We start from the raw sequence: 18,850 nt of genomic DNA on the forward strand, positions 1-18,850 counted from the left end.
TTAATACTTATTCCAGCGCTATACAGCTTGAAAGCCGGTAATTCAATTACCGGCTTTTTCTTTCTCCTTCATAAAACCCGACATGATTTGAGACATGGTTTACATACAGTAAACCATGTCTTCTCTCCATTTTTTTTGCAGATTCCACACTACTAATGTCAGTAGTGTGTATCTGCAAAATTTGGCCGTTCTAGCTCTTAAAATAAAGGGTTAACTGGCGGAAAAAATTGGCGTGGGCTCCCGCGCAATTTTCTCCGCCAGAGTAGTAAAGCCAGTGACTGAGGGCAGATATTAATAGCCTGGAGAGGGTCCACGGTTATTGGCCCCCCCCTGGCTAAAAATATCTGCCCCCAGCCACCCCAGAACAGGCACATCTGGAAGATGCGCCTATTCTGGCACTTGGCCACTCTCTTCCCATTCCCGTGTAGCGGTGGGATATGGGGTAATGAAGGGTTAATGCCACCTTGCTATTGTAAGGTGACATTAAGCCTAATTAATAATGGAGAGGCGTCAATTATGACACCTATCCATTATTAATCCAATTGTAGTGAAGGGTTAAATAAAACACAAACACATTCTTTAAAATTATTTTAATGAAATAAAAACAATGGTTGTTGTAGTATTTTATTCAACGCCCAATCCAGTCACTGAAGACCCTCGTTCTGTGAGTAAAGAAACATAATAAACCAACAATATACTTACCCTCCGCAGATCTGTAACGTCCAACGATGTAAATCCTTCTGAAGGGGTTAAAACATTTTGCAGCAAGGAGCTGTGCTAATGCAGGCTGCTCCTCGCTGCAAAACCCCAGGGAATGAGGCTAAAAATAGATCAATGATCTATATTTAGCATCATTTGCGGTGAGGCGCCCTCTGCTGGCTGTTCATAGATCGTGGGAAATTACCTAGAAAGCTCCCTGGCTCCCTGGCTTTCTAGGTAATTTCCCACGATCTATGAACAGCCAGCAGAGGGCGCCTCACCGCAAATGATGCTAAATATAGATCATTGATCTATTTTTAGCCTCATTCCCTGGGGTTTTGCAGCGAGGAGCAGCCTGCATTAGCACAGCTCCTTGCTGCAAAATGTTTTAACCCCTTCAGAAGGATTTACATCGTTGGACGTTACAGATCTGCGGAGGGTAAGTATATTGTTGGTTTATTATGTTTCTTTACTCACAGAACGAGGGTCTTCAGTGACTGGATTGGGCGTTGAATAAAATACTACAACAACCATTGTTTTTATTTCATTAAAATAATTTTAAAGAATGTGTTTGTGTTTTATTTAACCCTTCACTACAATTGGATTAATAATGGATAGGTGTCATAATTGACGCCTCTCCATTATTAATTAGGCTTAATGTCACCTTACAATAGCAAGGTGGCATTAACCCTTCATTACCCCATATCCCACCGCTACACGGGAATGGGAAGAGAGTGGCCAAGTGCCAGAATAGGCGCATCTTCCAGATGTGCCTGTTCTGGGGTGGCTGGGGGCAGATATTTTTAGCCAGGGGGGGGCCAATAACCGTGGACCCTCTCCAGGCTATTAATATCTGCCCTCAGTCACTGGCTTTACTACTCTGGCGGAGAAAATTGCGCGGGAGCCCACGCCAATTTTTTCCGCCAGTTAACCCTTTATTTTAAGAGCTAGAACGGCCAAATTTTGCAGATACACACTACTGACATTAGTAGTGTGGAATCTGCAAAAAAAATGGAGAGAAGACATGGTTTACTGTATGTAAACCATGTCTCAAATCATGTCGGGTTTTATGAAGGAGAAGGAAAAAGCCGGTAATTGAATTACCGGCTTTCAAGCTGTATAGCGCTGGAATAAATATTAATATATATACATATATGTGTCTCACTGACATATATATATATATATATACCTATTCTATGTGTACACATTTATTATATCTATTGGACTGTAAACTGTCAGTGTGATTTTACTGTACACCGCACTGAATTACCGGCTTTTCTCTCTAACAGCGCTGCGTATTTCTCGCAAGTCACACTGCTTGTCCGTGTGTAATCCGTATTTTTCACGCTTCCATAGACTTTCATTGGCGTATTTCTTGCGCAGTACGGTGACAAACGCAGCATGCTGCGATTTTGTACGGCCGTAGAAAGCCGTATAATACTGATCAGTAAAATACGGCAAATAGGAGCAGGGGCATAGAGAATAATTGTGCCGTATTTTTTGCGAGTTTTACGGACGTAGATTCTGCGCTCTTACGTCCGTAAAACTCGCATGTGTGACGGCGGCCTTACAGTACCAGACCCCAATCAGAGGACAACAAAACATTCACTCCTTATCGAGGAACTTTCCAATATTTATGGACACAACTGTTTATCACTTTCCCATGAAGACAGCTTTGTGCTGTGCTGTGTATAAATATGTGATTCTTCAGAATTTCTTTTAGTCTTTGCCTGATGAAAAGGCCTGAGTAGTCTCGAAAGCTTGCAATTTGTTACCATCTTTTCATTTAGCCATTAAAAGGTATCAACCACTGAGGACTCTCAATTCTAAATATTTTTTTATCAACTGGCTAACACGGTACAAAGATACAGTATATATCTTTCCTGTATTAAGAATAAAAAATGGATTGATGATAAATACCCCAAATGTGAGTTCAATAATGCATATTGCACGGCACTTCCTCTCAACAGTTTATTGAATTAGAATTTAATAAATATGTCACTTTATAAATACTTATAAACTGCACTGTGTATATACTGTATGTGACAGAATGTGGGATAATGATAGAGATTAATATGTCATCACTCTAACTTACAAGGATATATCCTTTTCAATATCAGCACCTGATGTGCAGCCAGAAACATTACTTGAAGCTGAAATGAAACAAAGAGATCTATTTAGAATTAATAAAAAAAAAACATAAAAGTATCATTTGATGCAGACCTCTTGCACAGCATCATTTCCAGTGCGAAACTGGCTATATTAACAAGTAGCCAGAGCATTAAAGAGACTCTGTCAGCACAAAATGACTGTTCAAACCAAATACAGGCGCTTGGTGCATCGTGGCTGGGGTACACATTTAAGTGTACCTTCCTACCTGCTTGTTTTCCATCTATCTTCAAGCAAATGAGAAGGTGCTCTTAAATGTTTGGCCATGCCGTGAAGCACCAAGTTCCTGTACTTAGATTGAACAGTCATTCTGTGCTGACAGTGTCTCTTTAGCGGACTATTCTCAAGGTTGAAAGCAGGGTTGGACTGGCCCACCAGAGAACCGGAGAATCCTTCGGTGGGCCATGGCTTCTCCTTCAGGAGAGTTCATAGTGCAAACCTTGCAGTTGCTATCGGGCTCTTCAGTGGGGAAGAAAGGTGGGCCCTCAGAATCAAATCCTCCGGTGGGCCCAATGTTCTTCAGTCTGACACTGGTTGAAAGTTATACCATATTCATGCGATAACCTTCCAATCACTGGAGTTTGACCGCTGGGACCACAATGGATCCCGAGAAGAGCCTAGGCTGAGTAGAGCGATCATGTGCACTGTAGCATCATTTGTATCATGACAGCCGATAGCCTAGCGCTGCTCTCAGCTCGCCTTGGGCACTGCCATAAAAATGTATAAAGCAAAAGTCCTCTTCAGAGCCTTGGTTCTCGAGGTCATCAGGGGTCCCATTGTACATTACGATCACTTTAAGGCCATAGTGAGACAGCCAATTTCTCTCATCCAATAGAATAGGGCCTATTATGCAAACGACAATCTGCTCAAACTGATTGTACATGGTCACCAACTATTCAATGTCTTAAAGCGATTGTACAGGATCATACAAAAATGGGGCAAAGAAAAGTAATGCTTTAAAGTTAGAAAGTAAAGATTACGTACCTGTGCAAGCCACTACTACTCCCCTTCACTTCAGCCAAGACTTATGGCACTGTAGTGATTGGCTGTAGTACCTGTTGTAGATGGCACATCAACGTTGTCTCCCCATAAACAAAGGCCATTGGGGATCAGCAGAGAGGTGATGCTTGAGCAATAGGGGCACAACAGGTAAATGATATTTATTTTTCTTGTTATTTTAAAGCTGAATCTGATTCTGGACAACCCCTCCAACCCCATCCTGACATTGTTATTTTCAGTTTTTTTCTTCTTCCAAGAGCTATAGCTTTTGTATTTTTCCATCAAAATAGCCAAATGAGGGCTTGATTTTTGCAGGATGAGTGTTACTTTTGAATAACACCATACATTTTTTCATGTGATGTACTAGACAGCAGGAAAAAAAACTCCACTCCAACTCTAGCAAAACTGTGAAAAACTGCAGTTTTGTTTGTTTTGTTTTTTTTTTTTATTTTATTTCTTTACCATGCTCACTATCAGGTAAAAATTACCTGGTAATATGATTCTCCAGGTCAGTATGATTATCGAGATACTAAGCATTTGTAGGGTTTTTTTTAAGTGGCAAAAAAAACCTCCGTAAATTTGTAAAAAAAATAAATAAACAAAGTTTTGCTTGTAACACCATATTTCAAGACCCATAACATTTTACAGTTTAGGTCAATGGAGCTGTGAGAGGATTTACTTTTTGTCTCCTAAGCTAATATTTTTATTGATACCATTTTGTGGCAGTTACAACTTACAATGTTTTGATCACCTCTTAGGGTAAGTTCACACTGGGTGTTTTTGCTGCATTTTTTTCTGCAGCAAAACCTGATTTCTTGGCAGGAAAGAAGCTGTGGCAAAAATGCATGTCTTGCAGCGTTTTTGGTGAATTTTTGTTTGCGTTTTTGTTGCGGTTTTGGTCCCCCTATAATTAATAACCAGCAAAGGCTATGCATACAGCTGCGGGCTAATATTAAAAGCCTAGGAAGGGGCCATGGATACTGCCCCCTGTGCAGGCTAAAAATGTCAGGTCTCAGCCACCCCAGAAAAGGAGCATCTATAAGATGTGCCAATTCTGGCACTTAGCCTCACTCTTTCCACTTACCCTGTAGCGGTGGCAAATGGGGTGATAGTGGGGGGTTGATGTCACTTTGTATTGTCAGGTGACATCAAGCCCTGAGGTTAGTAATGGAGAGGCATCAGTAAGATGCCCCCATTATTAACCCTATATTCACTGTTGTGAATTCTGTGGCAGAGCTCCCTCCTGTGGTCACAAGTGGTACTTCGGCTGATTCTCTCTGTGAGCTTCCGTTGGTGGAGGAAAGTGGTACTGCGGCTTCTGAGTTTCCTTCCTCAGGTGTGTGGTGAAGTCGTTAGGTGCTGCTCTATTTAACTCCACCTAGTGCTTTGATCCTGGCCTCCAGTCAATGTTCTAGTATTGGACCTGTTTCCTCCTGGATCGTTCCTGTGGCCTGCTGCTCTGCATAGCTAAGTTCCGCTTTTGCTTTTTGTTTGCTGTTTTTTTCTGTCCAGCTTGCTTATTTGTTTTCTTGTGCTTGCTGGAAGCTCTGGGACGCAGAGGGTGTACCTCCGTGCCGTTAGCTCGGTACGGAGGGTCTATTTGCCCCCTTTGCGTGGTTGTTTGTAGGGTTTTGTGTTGACCGCAAAGTTACCTTTCCTATCCTCGCTCTGTTCAGAAAGTCGGGCCTCACTTTGCTAAATCTATTTCATCTCTACGTTTGTCTTTTCATCTTAACTCACAGTCATTATATGTGGGGGCTGCCTTTTCCTTTGGGGTATTTCTCTGAGGCAAGGTAGGCTTATTTTCTATCTTCAGGCTAGCTAGTTTCTCAGGCTGTGCCGAGTTGCATAGGGAGCGTTAGGCGCAATCCACGGCTGCCTTTAGTGTGGTTGGAGAGGATTAGGGATTGCGGTCAGCAGAGTTTCCACGTCTCAGAGCTTGTTCTATGTTTTTGGGTTACTGTCAGGTCACTGTATGTGCTCTGACTCCTATGTCCATTGTGGTACTGAATTACCAAATCATGACAGTACTGGAGGCCAAAAGTACTAATTATTCTCAATAGAGGGAAAAAAGAAGTTCTGAGACCATTTTTTTTTCTCTGCACTGTGTTTGCCTTTTTTTTCCCCTAGACATTTGGGTGGTTCAGGACACAGGTGTGGACATGGACATTCAGGGTCTGTGCTCTTCAATGGATAATCTCGTTATAAATGTACAAAAGATTCAAGATTTGGTGGTTCAGAAGCCTATGTTAGAACCAAGAATTCCTATTCCTGATTTGTGTAATGGTGATAGAGCCAAGTTTGTGAATTTCAAAAATAATTGTAAACTGTTTCTGGCCTTGAAACCTCGCTCCTCTGGTGACCCAGTTCAACAAGTGAGAATTATTATTTCTTTTTTGCGTGGCGACCCTCAAGACTCGGCATTTTCCCTTGCGCCAGGAGATCCTGCATTGAGTAATGTTGATGCGTTTTTCCTGGCGCTCGGATTGCTGTACGATGAGCCTAATTCAGTGGATCAGGCAGAGAAAAATTTGCTGGCTCTGTGTCAGGGTCAGGATGAGATAGAGGTATATTGTCAGAAATTTAGAAAGTGGTCCGTACTCACTCAATGGAATGAAGGTGCGCTCGCAGCTATTTTCAGAAAAGGTCTCTCTGAAGCCCTTAAGGATGTCATGGTGGGATTTCCTATGCCTGCTGGTCTGAATGAGTCTATGTCTTTGGCCATTCAGATCGGTCGACGCTTGCGTGAGCGTAAATCTGTGCACCATTTGGCGGTATTACCTGAGCTTAAACCTGAGCCTATGCAGTGCGATAGGACTTTGACCAGAGTTGAACGGCAAGAACACAGACGTCTGAATGGGCTGTGTTTCTACTGTGGTGATTCCACTCATGCTATCTCTGATTGTCCTAAGCGCACTAAGCGGTTCGCTAGGTCTGCCACCATTGGTACGGTACAGTCAAAATTTCTTCTGTCCGTTACCTTGATCTGCTCCTTGTCATCGTATTCTGTCATGGCATTTGTGGATTCAGGCGCTGCCCTGAATTTGATGGACTTGGAGTATGCTAGGCGTTGTGGGTTTTTCTTGGAGCCCTTGCAGTGTCCTATTCCATTGAGAGGAATTGATGCTACGCCTTTGGCCAAGAATAAGCCTCAGTACTGGACCCAGCTGACCATGTGCATGGCTCCTGCACATCAGGAGGTTATTCGCTTTCTGGTGTTGCATAATCTGCATGATGTGGTCGTGTTGGGGTTGCCATGGCTACAAGTCCATAATCCAGTATTAGATTGGAAATCCATGTCTGTGTCCAGCTGGGGTTGTCAGTGGGTACATGGTGATGTCCCATTTCTGACTATTTCGTCATCCACCCCTTCTGAGGTTCCAGAGTTCTTGTCTGATTACCGGGATGTATTTGATGAGCCCAAGTCCGATACCCTACCTCCGCATAGGGATTGTGATTGTGCTATCGATTTGATTCCTGGTAGTAGATTCCCAAAAGGCCGACTGTTTAATTTATCTGTGCCTGAGCACGCCGCTATGCGGAGTTATGTGAAGGAGTCCTTGGAGAAGGGGCATATTCGCCCGTCATCGTCGCCATTAGGAGCAGGGTTCTTTTTTGTCGCCAAGAAGGATGGTTCACTGAGACCTTATATAGATTACCGCCTTCTAAATAAGATCACGGTTAAATTTCAGTACCCCTTGCCGTTGTTATCTAATTTGTTTGCTCGGATTAAGGGGGCTAGTTGGTTCACCAAGATAGATCTTCGTGGTGCGTATAATCTTGTGCGTATTAAGCGAGGCGATGAATGGAAAACTGCATTTAATATGCCCGAGGGCCATTTTGAGTATCTAGTAATGCCATTCGGACTTGCCAATGCTCCATCAGTGTTTCAGTCCTTTACGCATGACATCTTCCGAGAGTACCTGGATAAATTCCTGATTGTGTACTTGGATGACATTTTGATCTTTTCGGATGATTGGGAGTCTCATGTGAAGCAGGTCAGAACGGTGTTCCAGGTCCTGCGTGCTAATTCTTTGTTTGTGAAGGGATCAAAGTGTCTCTTTGGTGTTCAGAAGGTTTCATTTTTGGGGTTCATCTTTTCCCCTTCTACTATCGAGATGGACCCTGTTAAGGTCCAAGCCATCCATGATTGGACTCAGCCGACATCTCTGAAAAGTCTGCAAAAGTTTCTGGGCTTTGCTAATTTTTATCGTCGCTTCATCTGCAATTTTTCTAGTATTGCTAAACCATTGACCGATTTAACCAAGAAGGGTGCTGATGTGGTCAATTGGTCTTCTGCTGCTGTGGAAGCTTTTCAAGAGTTGAAGCGTCGTTTTTCTTCTGCCCCTGTGTTGTGTCAACCAGATGTTTCGCTTCCGTTCCAGGTCGAGGTTGATGCTTCGGAGATTGGAGCAGGGGCTGTTTTGTCGCAGAGAAGTTCTGATTGCTCGGTGATGAAACCATGCGCCTTCTTTTCCAGGAAGTTTTCGCCTGCTGAGCGAAATTATGATGTGGGTAATCGAGAGTTGCTGGCCATGAAGTGGGCATTCGAGGAGTGGCGTCATTGGCTTGAAGGAGCTAAGCATCGTGTGGTGGTCTTGACTGATCATAAGAACTTGACTTATCTCGAGTCTGCCAAGCGGTTGAATCCTAGACAGGCTCGTTGGTCGCTGTTTTTTGCCTGTTTTGACTTTGTGATTTCGTACCTTCCGGGCTCTAAAAGTGTGAAGGCGGATGCTCTGTCTAGGAGTTTTGTGCCCGACTCTCCGGGTTTATCTGAGCCGGCGGGTATCCTCAAAGAGGGAGTAATTGTGTCTGCCATCTCCCCTGATTTGCGGTGGGTGCTGCAAAAATTTCAGGCTAATAAACCTGATCGTTGCCCAGCGGAGAAACTGTTTGTCCCTGATAGGTGGACGAATAAAGTTATCTCTGAGGTTCATTGTTCGGTGTTGGCTGGTCATCCTGGAATCTTTGGTACCAGAGAGTTAGTGGCTAGATCCTTTTGGTGGCCATCTCTGTCGCGGGATGTGCGTACTTTTGTGCAGTCCTGTGGGATTTGTGCTCGGGCTAAGCCCTGCTGTTCTCGTGCCAGTGGGTTGCTTTTGCCCTTGCCGGTCCCGAAGAGGCCTTGGACACATATCTCTATGGATTTTATTTCAAATCTTCCCGTCTCTCAAAAGATGTCAGTCCTTTGGGTGGTCTGTGATCGCTTCTCTAAGTTGGTCCATTTGGTACCCTTGTCTAAATTACCTTCCTCCTCTGATTTGGTGCCATTGTTCTTCCAGCATGTGGTTCGTTTACATGGCATTCCAGAGAATATCGTTTCTGACAGAGGTTCCCAGTTTGTTTCGAGGTTTTGGCGAGCATTTTGTGGTAGGATGGGCATTGACATGTCTTTTTCCTTGGCTTTCCATCCTCAGACTAATGGCCAGACCGAACGAACCAATCAGACCTTGGAAACATATCTGAGATGCTTTGTTTCTGATGATCAGGATGACTGGGTGTCCTTTTTGCGTTTGGCTGAGTTCGCCCTTAATAATCGGGCCAGCTCGGCTACCTTGGTTTCGCCGTTTTTCTGCAACTCTGGGTTCCATCCTCGTTTCTCTTCAGGGCAGGTTGAGTCTTCGGACTGTCCTGGTGTGGATACTGTGGTGGACAGGTTGCAGCAGATTTGGACTCATGTAGTGGACAATTTGACCTTGTCCCAGGAGAAGGCTCAACGTTTCGCTAATCGCAGACGCTGTGTGGGTCCCCGACTTCGTGTTGGGGATTTGGTTTGGTTATCTTCTCGTCATATTCCTATGAAGGTTTCCTCTCCTAAGTTTAAACCTCGTTTCATTGGTCCGTATAGGATTTCTGAGGTTCTTAATCCTGTGTCTTTTCGTCTGACCCTTCCAGATTCTTTTTCCATACATAACGTATTCCATAGGTCATTGTTGCGGAGATACGTGGCACCTATGGTTCCATCTGTTGATCCTCCTGCCCCGGTTTTGGTGGAGGGAGAGTTGGAGTATATTGTGGAGAAGATTTTGGATTCTCGTGTTTCAAGACTGAAACTCCAGTATCTGGTTAAGTGGAAGGGTTATGCTCAGGAAGATAATTCCTGGGTCTTTGCCTCTGATGTCCATGCTCCCGATCTTGTTCGTGCCTTTCATATGGCTCATCCTGGTCGTACTGGGGGCTCTGGTGAGGGTTCGGTGACCCCTCCTCAAGGGGGGGGTACTGTTGTGAATTCTGTGGCAGAGCTCCCTCCTGTGGTCACAAGTGGTACTTCGGCTGATTCTCTCTGTGAGCTTCCGTTGGTGGAGGAAAGTGGTACTGCGGCTTCTGAGTTTCCTTCCTCAGGTGTGTGGTGAAGTCGTTAGGTGCTGCTCTATTTAACTCCACCTAGTGCTTTGATCCTGGCCTCCAGTCAATGTTCTAGTATTGGACCTGTTTCCTCCTGGATCGTTCCTGTGGCCTGCTGCTCTGCATAGCTAAGTTCCGCTTTTGCTTTTGTTTGCTGTTTTTTTCTGTCCAGCTTGCTTATTTGTCTTCTTGTGCTTGCTGGAAGCTCTGGGACGCAGAGGGTGTACCTCCGTGCCGTTAGTTCGGTACGGAGGGTCTTTTTGCCCCCTTTGCGTGGTTGTTTGTAGGGTTTTGTGTTGACCGCAAAGTTAACTTTCCTATACTCGCTCTGTTCAGAAAATCGGGCCTCACTTTGCTAAATCTATTTCATCTCTACGTTTGTCTTTTCATCTTAACTCACAGTCATTATATGTGGGGGCTGCCTTTTCCTTTGGGGTATTTCTTTGAGGCAAGGTAGGCTTATTTTCTATCTTCAGGCTAGCTAGTTTCTCAGGCTGTGCCGAGTTGCATAGGGAGCGTTAGACGCAATCCACGGCTGCCTTTAGTGTGGTTGGAGAGGATTAGGGATTGCGGTCAGCAGAGTTTCCACGTCTCAGAGCTCGTTCTATGTTTTTGGGTTACTGTCAGGTCACTGTATGTGCTCTGACTCCTATGTCCATTGTGGTACTGAATTACCAAATCATGACAATTCACATTGTAAGAAAACACAGATACCCAAAAAAAAGGCCTTTAATTGAAAGAATGACACAGACTCCTTTAATAATCTTAATTAAACTATACTTATGACCTCGCCTAATTCCACCAAAGCCCTCGTTCTCCTGTAGTGAACCAAAAATAAAAACAACAATATCCCTCACCTATCCGTCCTTCTGTCCCACTCCGTAATCCATGTCTGGGGGATAAATAGTTTTCAATCACGAAGGTGCCAAGATGCGACCGTCCAGGCTGAGAACCACTGGTGAATGAGCTGTTGGGAGTGCAGCTACAGTGAGGGGTGGTGACATCATCAAGGTTACCTCTGGTCACTGAGACTACATTCCCTGAACTGTCTGAACTGTGGTGAGAAACCCGCTAGCACCGTGTGAAAGTCTCATGGTGCAGAGGCGAGTTTACTGCAGTGAAATTCTCCTGGTGGACTCGCCTCTGCACCATGCGACTTTCTCACAGTGCTAGCTGGGATCTCACTGAGGTTACCACAGTGCAGCCCAGCTGGGAATGGAGCCTCAGTGACCCGAGGTAACCTCTATGACGTTACCACCAGTCACTGACGCTGTGCTCACTGCAGCTCATTCCCCAGTGGTTCTCAGCCTGGACAGTCACATCTTGGCACCGTCCAGGTTGAAAACTATTTCTCCCCCAGACATGGATTATGGCATGGGACAGAACGACTGACAAGTGAGGGATATTGCTGTTTCTTATTTTTTGTTTATTACAGGAGAACGAGGGCTTTGGTGGAATAGGCGTTATGTGAGAATAACTGTGTTTGCTATTTTTAAATAAAAAAGTAAAAGTGTGTTTTATTTTATTTCTAAAAAAAGACTTTATTCTGGCTATGTCTTTATATATCATTACACTATAGGATTAGTAATGGATAGGTGTCTTATAGACGCTTCTCCATTACTAAGCCATGGGCTTGATGTCACCTGACAATACAAAGGTGACATCAACGTCACAAATATGAAGCCCACTTGCCACTGCTACAGGGCAAGTGGGAAGAGATGGGCAAAACACCAGAATTTGCACATCTAATAGATGTGCCTTTTCTGGGCAGCTGTGGGATGCTATTTTTAGGCTGGGGGCCAATATTCATGGCCCCTTACCAGCCTAAAAATACCAGCCCCCAGCAATCTGCTTTAGAAAGGCAGGTTGTCAAAAATGGGGGATACCTCATGCTGTTTTTTTAAATTATTTATTTAAATAATTAAAAAAATATCATGGGGACTCCTCTATTCTTGATAACTAGCCTTGCTGAAGCTGACAGGTGAGGGTTGCAGCCCCCAGCAGTGAGTTTTGCCTGGCTTGTTATCAAAAATAGTGGGGAACCCAAGCAGGTTTTTTTAATTATTTATTTAGAGAGCAGGTGCGGCTGATGAATACTCCCATCATCCGCTCCTGCTCTCACTGTTATTAGCGGCAGCAGGTGTCGGATGATGGGAGCTGTAGTCCTATCAGCTGATACCAGTGACCGGATTTAAACTTTATACCTCCAATCACAGCTGAGCGCTCATGATGTCTTTTGACAGTGTGGGAACCTGGTGCTCTGACAGGCGGGGAAGGTTTCACCGCCGATCAGAAGTGGTGTTTGCCGCGCTGTCATGCATATGACAGCGTGTCAAACACTGTTTTGTCGGGTCCCCCATTCAAGGCAATAGGGTTCGGGTCCGCTCTGCTGGATGACAGGTTGTATGGACGCATCATGCAGCCTGCCATCTAGATGTAGAGGAGCTGACTTGACTTGACTGTCCTTGACTTTTCTGCAGCAAATATGCTGCAAAAAAGTCAACTTGCGTATTTGCAGGGTTATTTCATCATCCATTTATGTCAATGGGTGAAAAACGCTGCAAAAATGCTGAAAAAAAGCTGAAAAAACTGACTTGGTCTATGTAAAAGAAACCACTGCAAAGCACAAAATCTGATGACAAAAAAATCAATGAGTGTGCATGAGATTTTGGAAATCTCATAGGCTTTGCTGGTACTTTAAAAAGCAGCTTAAAATAAGCATAAAAAATGCAGCAAAAACACCCAGTGTGAACTTACCCTTATTGCTTTTTTTGTAGATTTACAGATCAAGCTAATTAATGTTTCATTTATAGATTGGACTCTTATGCTATGTTCCCATGATGAGCTTTTATCACGCTTTTGACAATGCATGTTTTCGCTGCGTCAAAAACCCAGTGCCTTACAGTTCCAGCAATGGGTATAGAATTTATAGAAATCTCCTGCTCACTGTGTTTTTTTAACACAACGTATACTGACCTGCGGTACATGTTTCAAATCAGAAGTATGTCAATTTCTCTTGCAGGTACACTGAGTTTTCTGTGCAGAATTTCCCCATAGACTAGCATTAGGTGCGTAAAATCCGTAGGTAAAAAACGCATATATATTGTAAGTGGGTTTTGATAGCAGAAACGCATCGAAAACACATGTAATCTACTCCTGAGTATGTTGTAGCATGGCTAAAGGGTGTGTAGTCGACGGGAGGTATGTGTCACATAGGTGGCGTGTCGCTGTGATGTAGCCCGGAGTGTTTTCTTTATTTCACATAACCATGTATATATGTGTTTCAGGACCTGTGGTGATGTCAGACCACATGTCTAGTCATATGATGGGATACTGGGTGTGGTTAGCTCTATATAAGACAGGCTAAAGCTTTACACAGCAGATATGTGTGGAGGTGAAACCCTCCTGAGTGTGTTAAGGCTCCAGGACAGAGCCTGAAGGATTGGACACTTGCTTTTCTTTCCTGAGCCAAAGGCTATTTGTTTTCTGTTATTTTTTGCCAAGTGGTTTATGAAGCAATAAACCCTGCGAACTTTTAACCCCTTCATGACCGTGGTTTTTTTTGTTTTTCCGTGTTCGTTTTTCGCTCCCCTCCTTCCCAGAGCCATAACTTTTTTATTTTTCCGTCAATTTGGCCATGTTAGGGCTTATTTTTTGCGGGACGAGTTGAACTTTTGAACGACATCATTGGTTTTACCATGTTGTGTACTAGAAAACAGGAAAAAAATTCCAAGTGCGGTGAAATTGCAAAAAAAGTGCAGTCCCACACTTGTTTTTTGTTTGGCTTTTTTGCTAGGTTCACTAAATGCTTAAAATGACCTGACATTATGATTCTCCAGGTCATTACAAGTTCATAGACACCTAACATGTCTAGGTTATTTTTTACCTAAGTGGTGAAAAAAAATTCCAAACTTTGCTAAAAAAAAAATTGCGCCATTTTCCGATACCCGTAGCGTCTCCATTTTTCATGATCTGGGGTCGGTTGAGGGCTTATTTTTTGCATGCCGAGATGACGTTTTTATTGATAGCATTTCGGTGCAGATACGTTCTTTTGATCGCCCGTTATTGCATTTAAATGCAATGTCGCGGCGACCAAAAAACCGTAATTCTGGCGTTTCGAATTTTTTTCCCGCTATGTTGTTTAGCGATCAGGTTAATGCTTTTTTTTAGTTGATAGATCAGGCGATTCTGAGCGCGGCGATACCAAATATGTGTAGATTTTATATTTTTTTTATTGATTTATTTTGATTGGGGCGAAAGGGGGGTGATTTAAACTTTTATATTTTTTTTTTTTCACATTTTTTTAACTTTTTTTTTTACTTTTGCCATGCTTCAATAGCCTCCATGGGAGACTAGAAGCAGGCACAACCCGATCGCCTCTGCTACATAGCAGCGATCTGCTGATCGCTGCTATGTAGCAGAAATGGAGGTGTGCTGTGAGCGCCGACCACAGGGTGGCGCTCACAGCCACCGGCGATCAGTAACCATAGAGGTCTCTAGGACCTCTATGGTTACAATGGAGACGCATCGCCGACCCCCGATCATGTGACGGGGGTCGGCGATGACGTCATTTCCGGCCGCCCGGCCGGAAGCGGTAGTTAAATGCCGCTGTCTGCGTTTGACAGCGGCATTTAACTAGTTAATAGGTGCGGGCAGATCGCGATTCTGCCCGCGCCTATTACGGGCACATGTCAGCTGTTCAAAACAGCTGACATGTCCCGGCTTTGATGCGGGCTCACCGCGGAGCCCTGCATCAAAGCAGGGGAGCCGGCATCGGACGGTATAGTACGTCCGATGCCGGTAAGGGGTTAAAGGAACTCGCCTTCTGAGTATCAGCCGTCGCACCTGAGTGAGTGAAATCCCTACAATGTCAATAAAGTTTTTTATAAAAACATATTACACCAACAAGAGACAAAAAAGCAGCATCAACGTGATAAAAACGCATGTTAAAAAAAGCGCAAACAAAAATGCAATAAAACCTAAACTAATTTCTATAATAGGTACAGAAATTCTGCAACATCAAAAACACATCAAAAGCTCATTTTGGGAATGTAGGAATACCAAATATGTGCATTTGTTATCTCTTTATTAATGGGAGAAAAGGTTAGGGGATTGAAATTGATCATCCTGTCGGGTCGGTGGTACTATACAGAGCAATACCACAAACCACAATCTTCTATGAATTTCAGACACATGATAGCTTTCATACAAGAACTGTTATGATAGGCTGGGGGGTCATCAACAGCCTCCAGGCTGTCCATGCAACCCATCTGCACCGCGCAATCATGTCACAGTTTCAGAGAATGATGCACCCCACTACCAGCATATAACATAACTGTAAGTCATATGTCAGTAAGGGGTTAAGAATGTTTTTTGCACTTTTCTAGTATTTTTTACATTTATTTATTTACCATTTGTGCTTTTTCCAGTTGCGACAAAGCTTTCTCCCAAGTATCCAAAGAAAATATTGATCATTGGCCACCCTATTCCAGCGCCGGTAGCACAAACAAGTCCTATTATCATGAGGAGGATATCCCATTTATCTGCATAGCACCACTAGAAAAGAGCATAAAGTATATTATCATAGAATTTAGTTATTCTTTTTTCCCATTTTTTTGTATTATTTTTCCTTCCTTCCTTTCTTGCTATTGAAAAGTTTTGAATGTATCACCAGTAAACCTCAAGCAATGCTTTCAGAATTTTCAGTTATTTTTAAGGCAGATGTGTCTATTCTTACTAAACTTCCTCCTTGTTCAATAGATGTCAAGATGATTGGTGAAAGATAGATGGCTTTGATAAAAAAAACATGATTTCACATGCTCTATCTGTGAAAGTTTATGCTTCATGTGACTGTCTATATGTGACTGTTCTGTCTTCATATATTGCTCTCACGGTGTGCAACTGACATACAGCATTAACCTTCCCTGTATTAAAAAATAAGCAGACCATTCTCTGTAATCTAACTTGTTTATTGGTCAATAGATGGCTGCATAGAATCAAAATGTATGAATGGTAAAACTACAATAAGGCAAATAACGTGTAGAAGTATTGAACTTAGAATATCACATTACTACGATATTTACTATTAACAGTGAAATCACATAGCAACATGGAGATTGTACATGTGAACACATGACTTAATAACAATCACCGTCTGATTTAACAACAGTTCTGAACACACAATAGCACAGAACAGAGATAGTTCCCTTACCAGATATACTTTATCCAGGATAATGGAGTTTTAGTAAAATGCAGGAGAAATTTTTACACAACTGTTCTGCTAGACTGCTTCTTACAAAATGACTGCTTCCCCCAGACATTCTTACCCAAAATACAATAGTTTCTTCCACAATGCAATTGACAGCTTTACAGAAAAATAACATGTAATACGATTAAAAATCACCAGATGGTGCTTTTACCACATTAGATTTCACTAACAGAGTATTACATCTTATTAAAGTGGAATCAGTAATTTTAGCCTCTGCATTTAGCCTAATTGGAAGAATAGTGACAATCTGGTTGTGATGTTCATTGTAGTCTGTCAAAAGTTTTGCTGTTATGTCACCATATTATTTCTACTATATAATTGTCTAAGTGGTACTTCCGTCTGTCTGTCTTTCTGTCTGACTGTATGTCTGTTTGTCTGTAATGGAAATCCCGCATCCTGCTCCATACTCCCCTCCAGTCAGCGCTGACACAGGGTTAATGACAGCTTTAACGGACCGTGTTATGCTGCGGGTAATGCAGTCCATTAACGCTGCTATTAACCCTGTATGACCAACTTTTTACTATTGATGCTGCCTATGCAGCATCAATAGTAAAAAGATCTAATGTTAAAAATAATAAAAAAACAAAAAACCTGCTATTCTCACCTTCCGTCGTCCGCCGATGCGCGCGCAACTGCCGCTAGCTTCAGTTCCCAGAGATGCATTGTGAAATTACCCAGAAGACTTAGCGTTCTCTTGAGACCGCTAAGTCATCTGGGTAATTTCGAAATGCATCTCTGGGAATGGAAGCTGGCGGCAGCAGTGCGTGCATCAGGACAGCTTCGCTGGACGACGGAGGATGAGTATATAACTATTTTTTATTTAAATTATTTTTTTTAACAGGGATATGGTACCCACATTGCTATATACTGCGTGGGCTGTGTTATATATTGCATGGCTGCTATATACTACGTGGGCTGTGTTATATACTGCTTGTGCTGTGCTATATACTGTGTGGCTGCTATATAATACGTGGCTGTGTAATATACTGCGCGGGCTGTGTTATAGACTGCGTGGCTGCTATATAACGTGGGGCTGTGTTATGTACTGCGTGGCTGCTATATATTACGTGGGCTGTGTTATATACTGCATTAGCTGTGTTATATACTATGTGGGCTGTGTTATATACTGCGTGTGCTGTGCTATATATTATGTGGGCTGTGTTATATACTGCGTGGCTGCTATATACTACGTGGGCAGTGTTATATACTACGTAGGCTATATTATCTACTGCGTGGGCTGTGTTATATACTGCGTGGCCACTGTTATATACTGCGCAGCCTGTATTATATACTACGTGGCCTGTGTTATATACTGCATGGCCTGTGTTATATACTGCATGGGCTGTGTTATATACTGCGTGGGCTGTGCTATATATTACGTGGGCTGTGTTATATACTACATGGCTGTGTTATATACTGCGTGTCTGCTATATACTACATGGTTCCTATATACTACGTGGCCTGTGCTATATACTATGTGGCTGCTATATACATACATACATACATATTCTAGAATACCCGATGCGTTAGAATCGGGCCACCATCTAGTTGAATTTATATTGAGAGGAATTAACAAACAATGAGCCTATAATATCACCTCACTAATCTAATTAGCTAGTCCCTGTTCCCTCTTCCATGCACTCATTAGCACTTTGTACCTGTACTTGTAATTAGGCAATTAGCAATACAACCCCTATCAAATAGTGGTTCTGCAGGGTGTGACCACAGACAATTTTTCGGTTCCCATCTTTTTTTGCTGTTTTGGTCACTTTTGCATTTTGTCATTTGCTCTCACCCCTAGAGATACTGTAGCACAAGGTAGTGTCTACAACCCACAGAAGTTGCTCAGGTAATGCAGCTCATCCAAAATGGCACATCAATGCAAGCTGTGGCATGAAGGGTAACTGTGTCTGTCAACACAGTGTCCAGAGCATGGAGCAGATACCAGCAGATAGGCCAGTACACCAGGAGACATGAGGGGGCCGTAGAGTGCAACAACCCAGCAACAGGACCGCTACCTCCTCCTTTGTGCAAGCAGGAACAGGAGAAGCACTGCTAGAGACCTGCAAAATGACCTCCAGCTAGGGGTTTCTCCTCCATCCTTACTGACAAGGCATACCTTGGTATTATCAAAGTTTGAAGGCATGAAGGTGTAGGGTTCAGCCTCCCACTGATCATCTAGTTTGTGAACTCCTCTCTACCTTTTGTTCTCCAGGCGATAAGGGGACTGCAGGGGCATGCTGGTTATAATTTCTTTCCTGCCTCTGTCTTTCCTTGGACAAACTCTTCTCTACACATTCTTGCACTTTGCGGTATTGCTGCTGCCACTCTATATCTCAGTCTGCATCTGGTGATGTTGTTTCTTGT

General features: G+C 43.2%; 1 protein-coding gene across 6 annotated transcripts in view; it reads right to left on the bottom strand.

Annotated features, from left to right (window-relative positions):
- The window catches only part of LOC138641969 (ATP-dependent translocase ABCB1-like), a 434,165-nt gene that overhangs the window by 329,097 nt on the left and 86,218 nt on the right, over positions 1-18,850 (bottom strand). For 4 of the 6 annotated variants that reach the window (XM_069729815.1, XM_069729814.1, XM_069729818.1 and 1 more), the window contains exons 5-6: positions 15,627-15,771; positions 2,795-2,852 (exon numbers count right to left, since the gene is read on the bottom strand). The exons of 1 other annotated variant lie outside the window; for it this stretch is intronic. In XM_069729815.1, the coding sequence (XP_069585916.1) occupies positions 2,795-2,852; positions 15,627-15,771 (203 nt within the window). The remainder of the gene's footprint in view (positions 1-2,794; positions 2,853-15,626; positions 15,772-18,850) is intronic. One more of the 6 variants, XM_069729816.1, reaches the window with a different exon arrangement.

This window comes from Ranitomeya imitator, chromosome 6, assembly GCF_032444005.1.
Source record: "Ranitomeya imitator isolate aRanImi1 chromosome 6, aRanImi1.pri, whole genome shotgun sequence".
Lineage (NCBI taxonomy): Eukaryota > Metazoa > Chordata > Amphibia > Anura > Dendrobatidae > Ranitomeya > Ranitomeya imitator.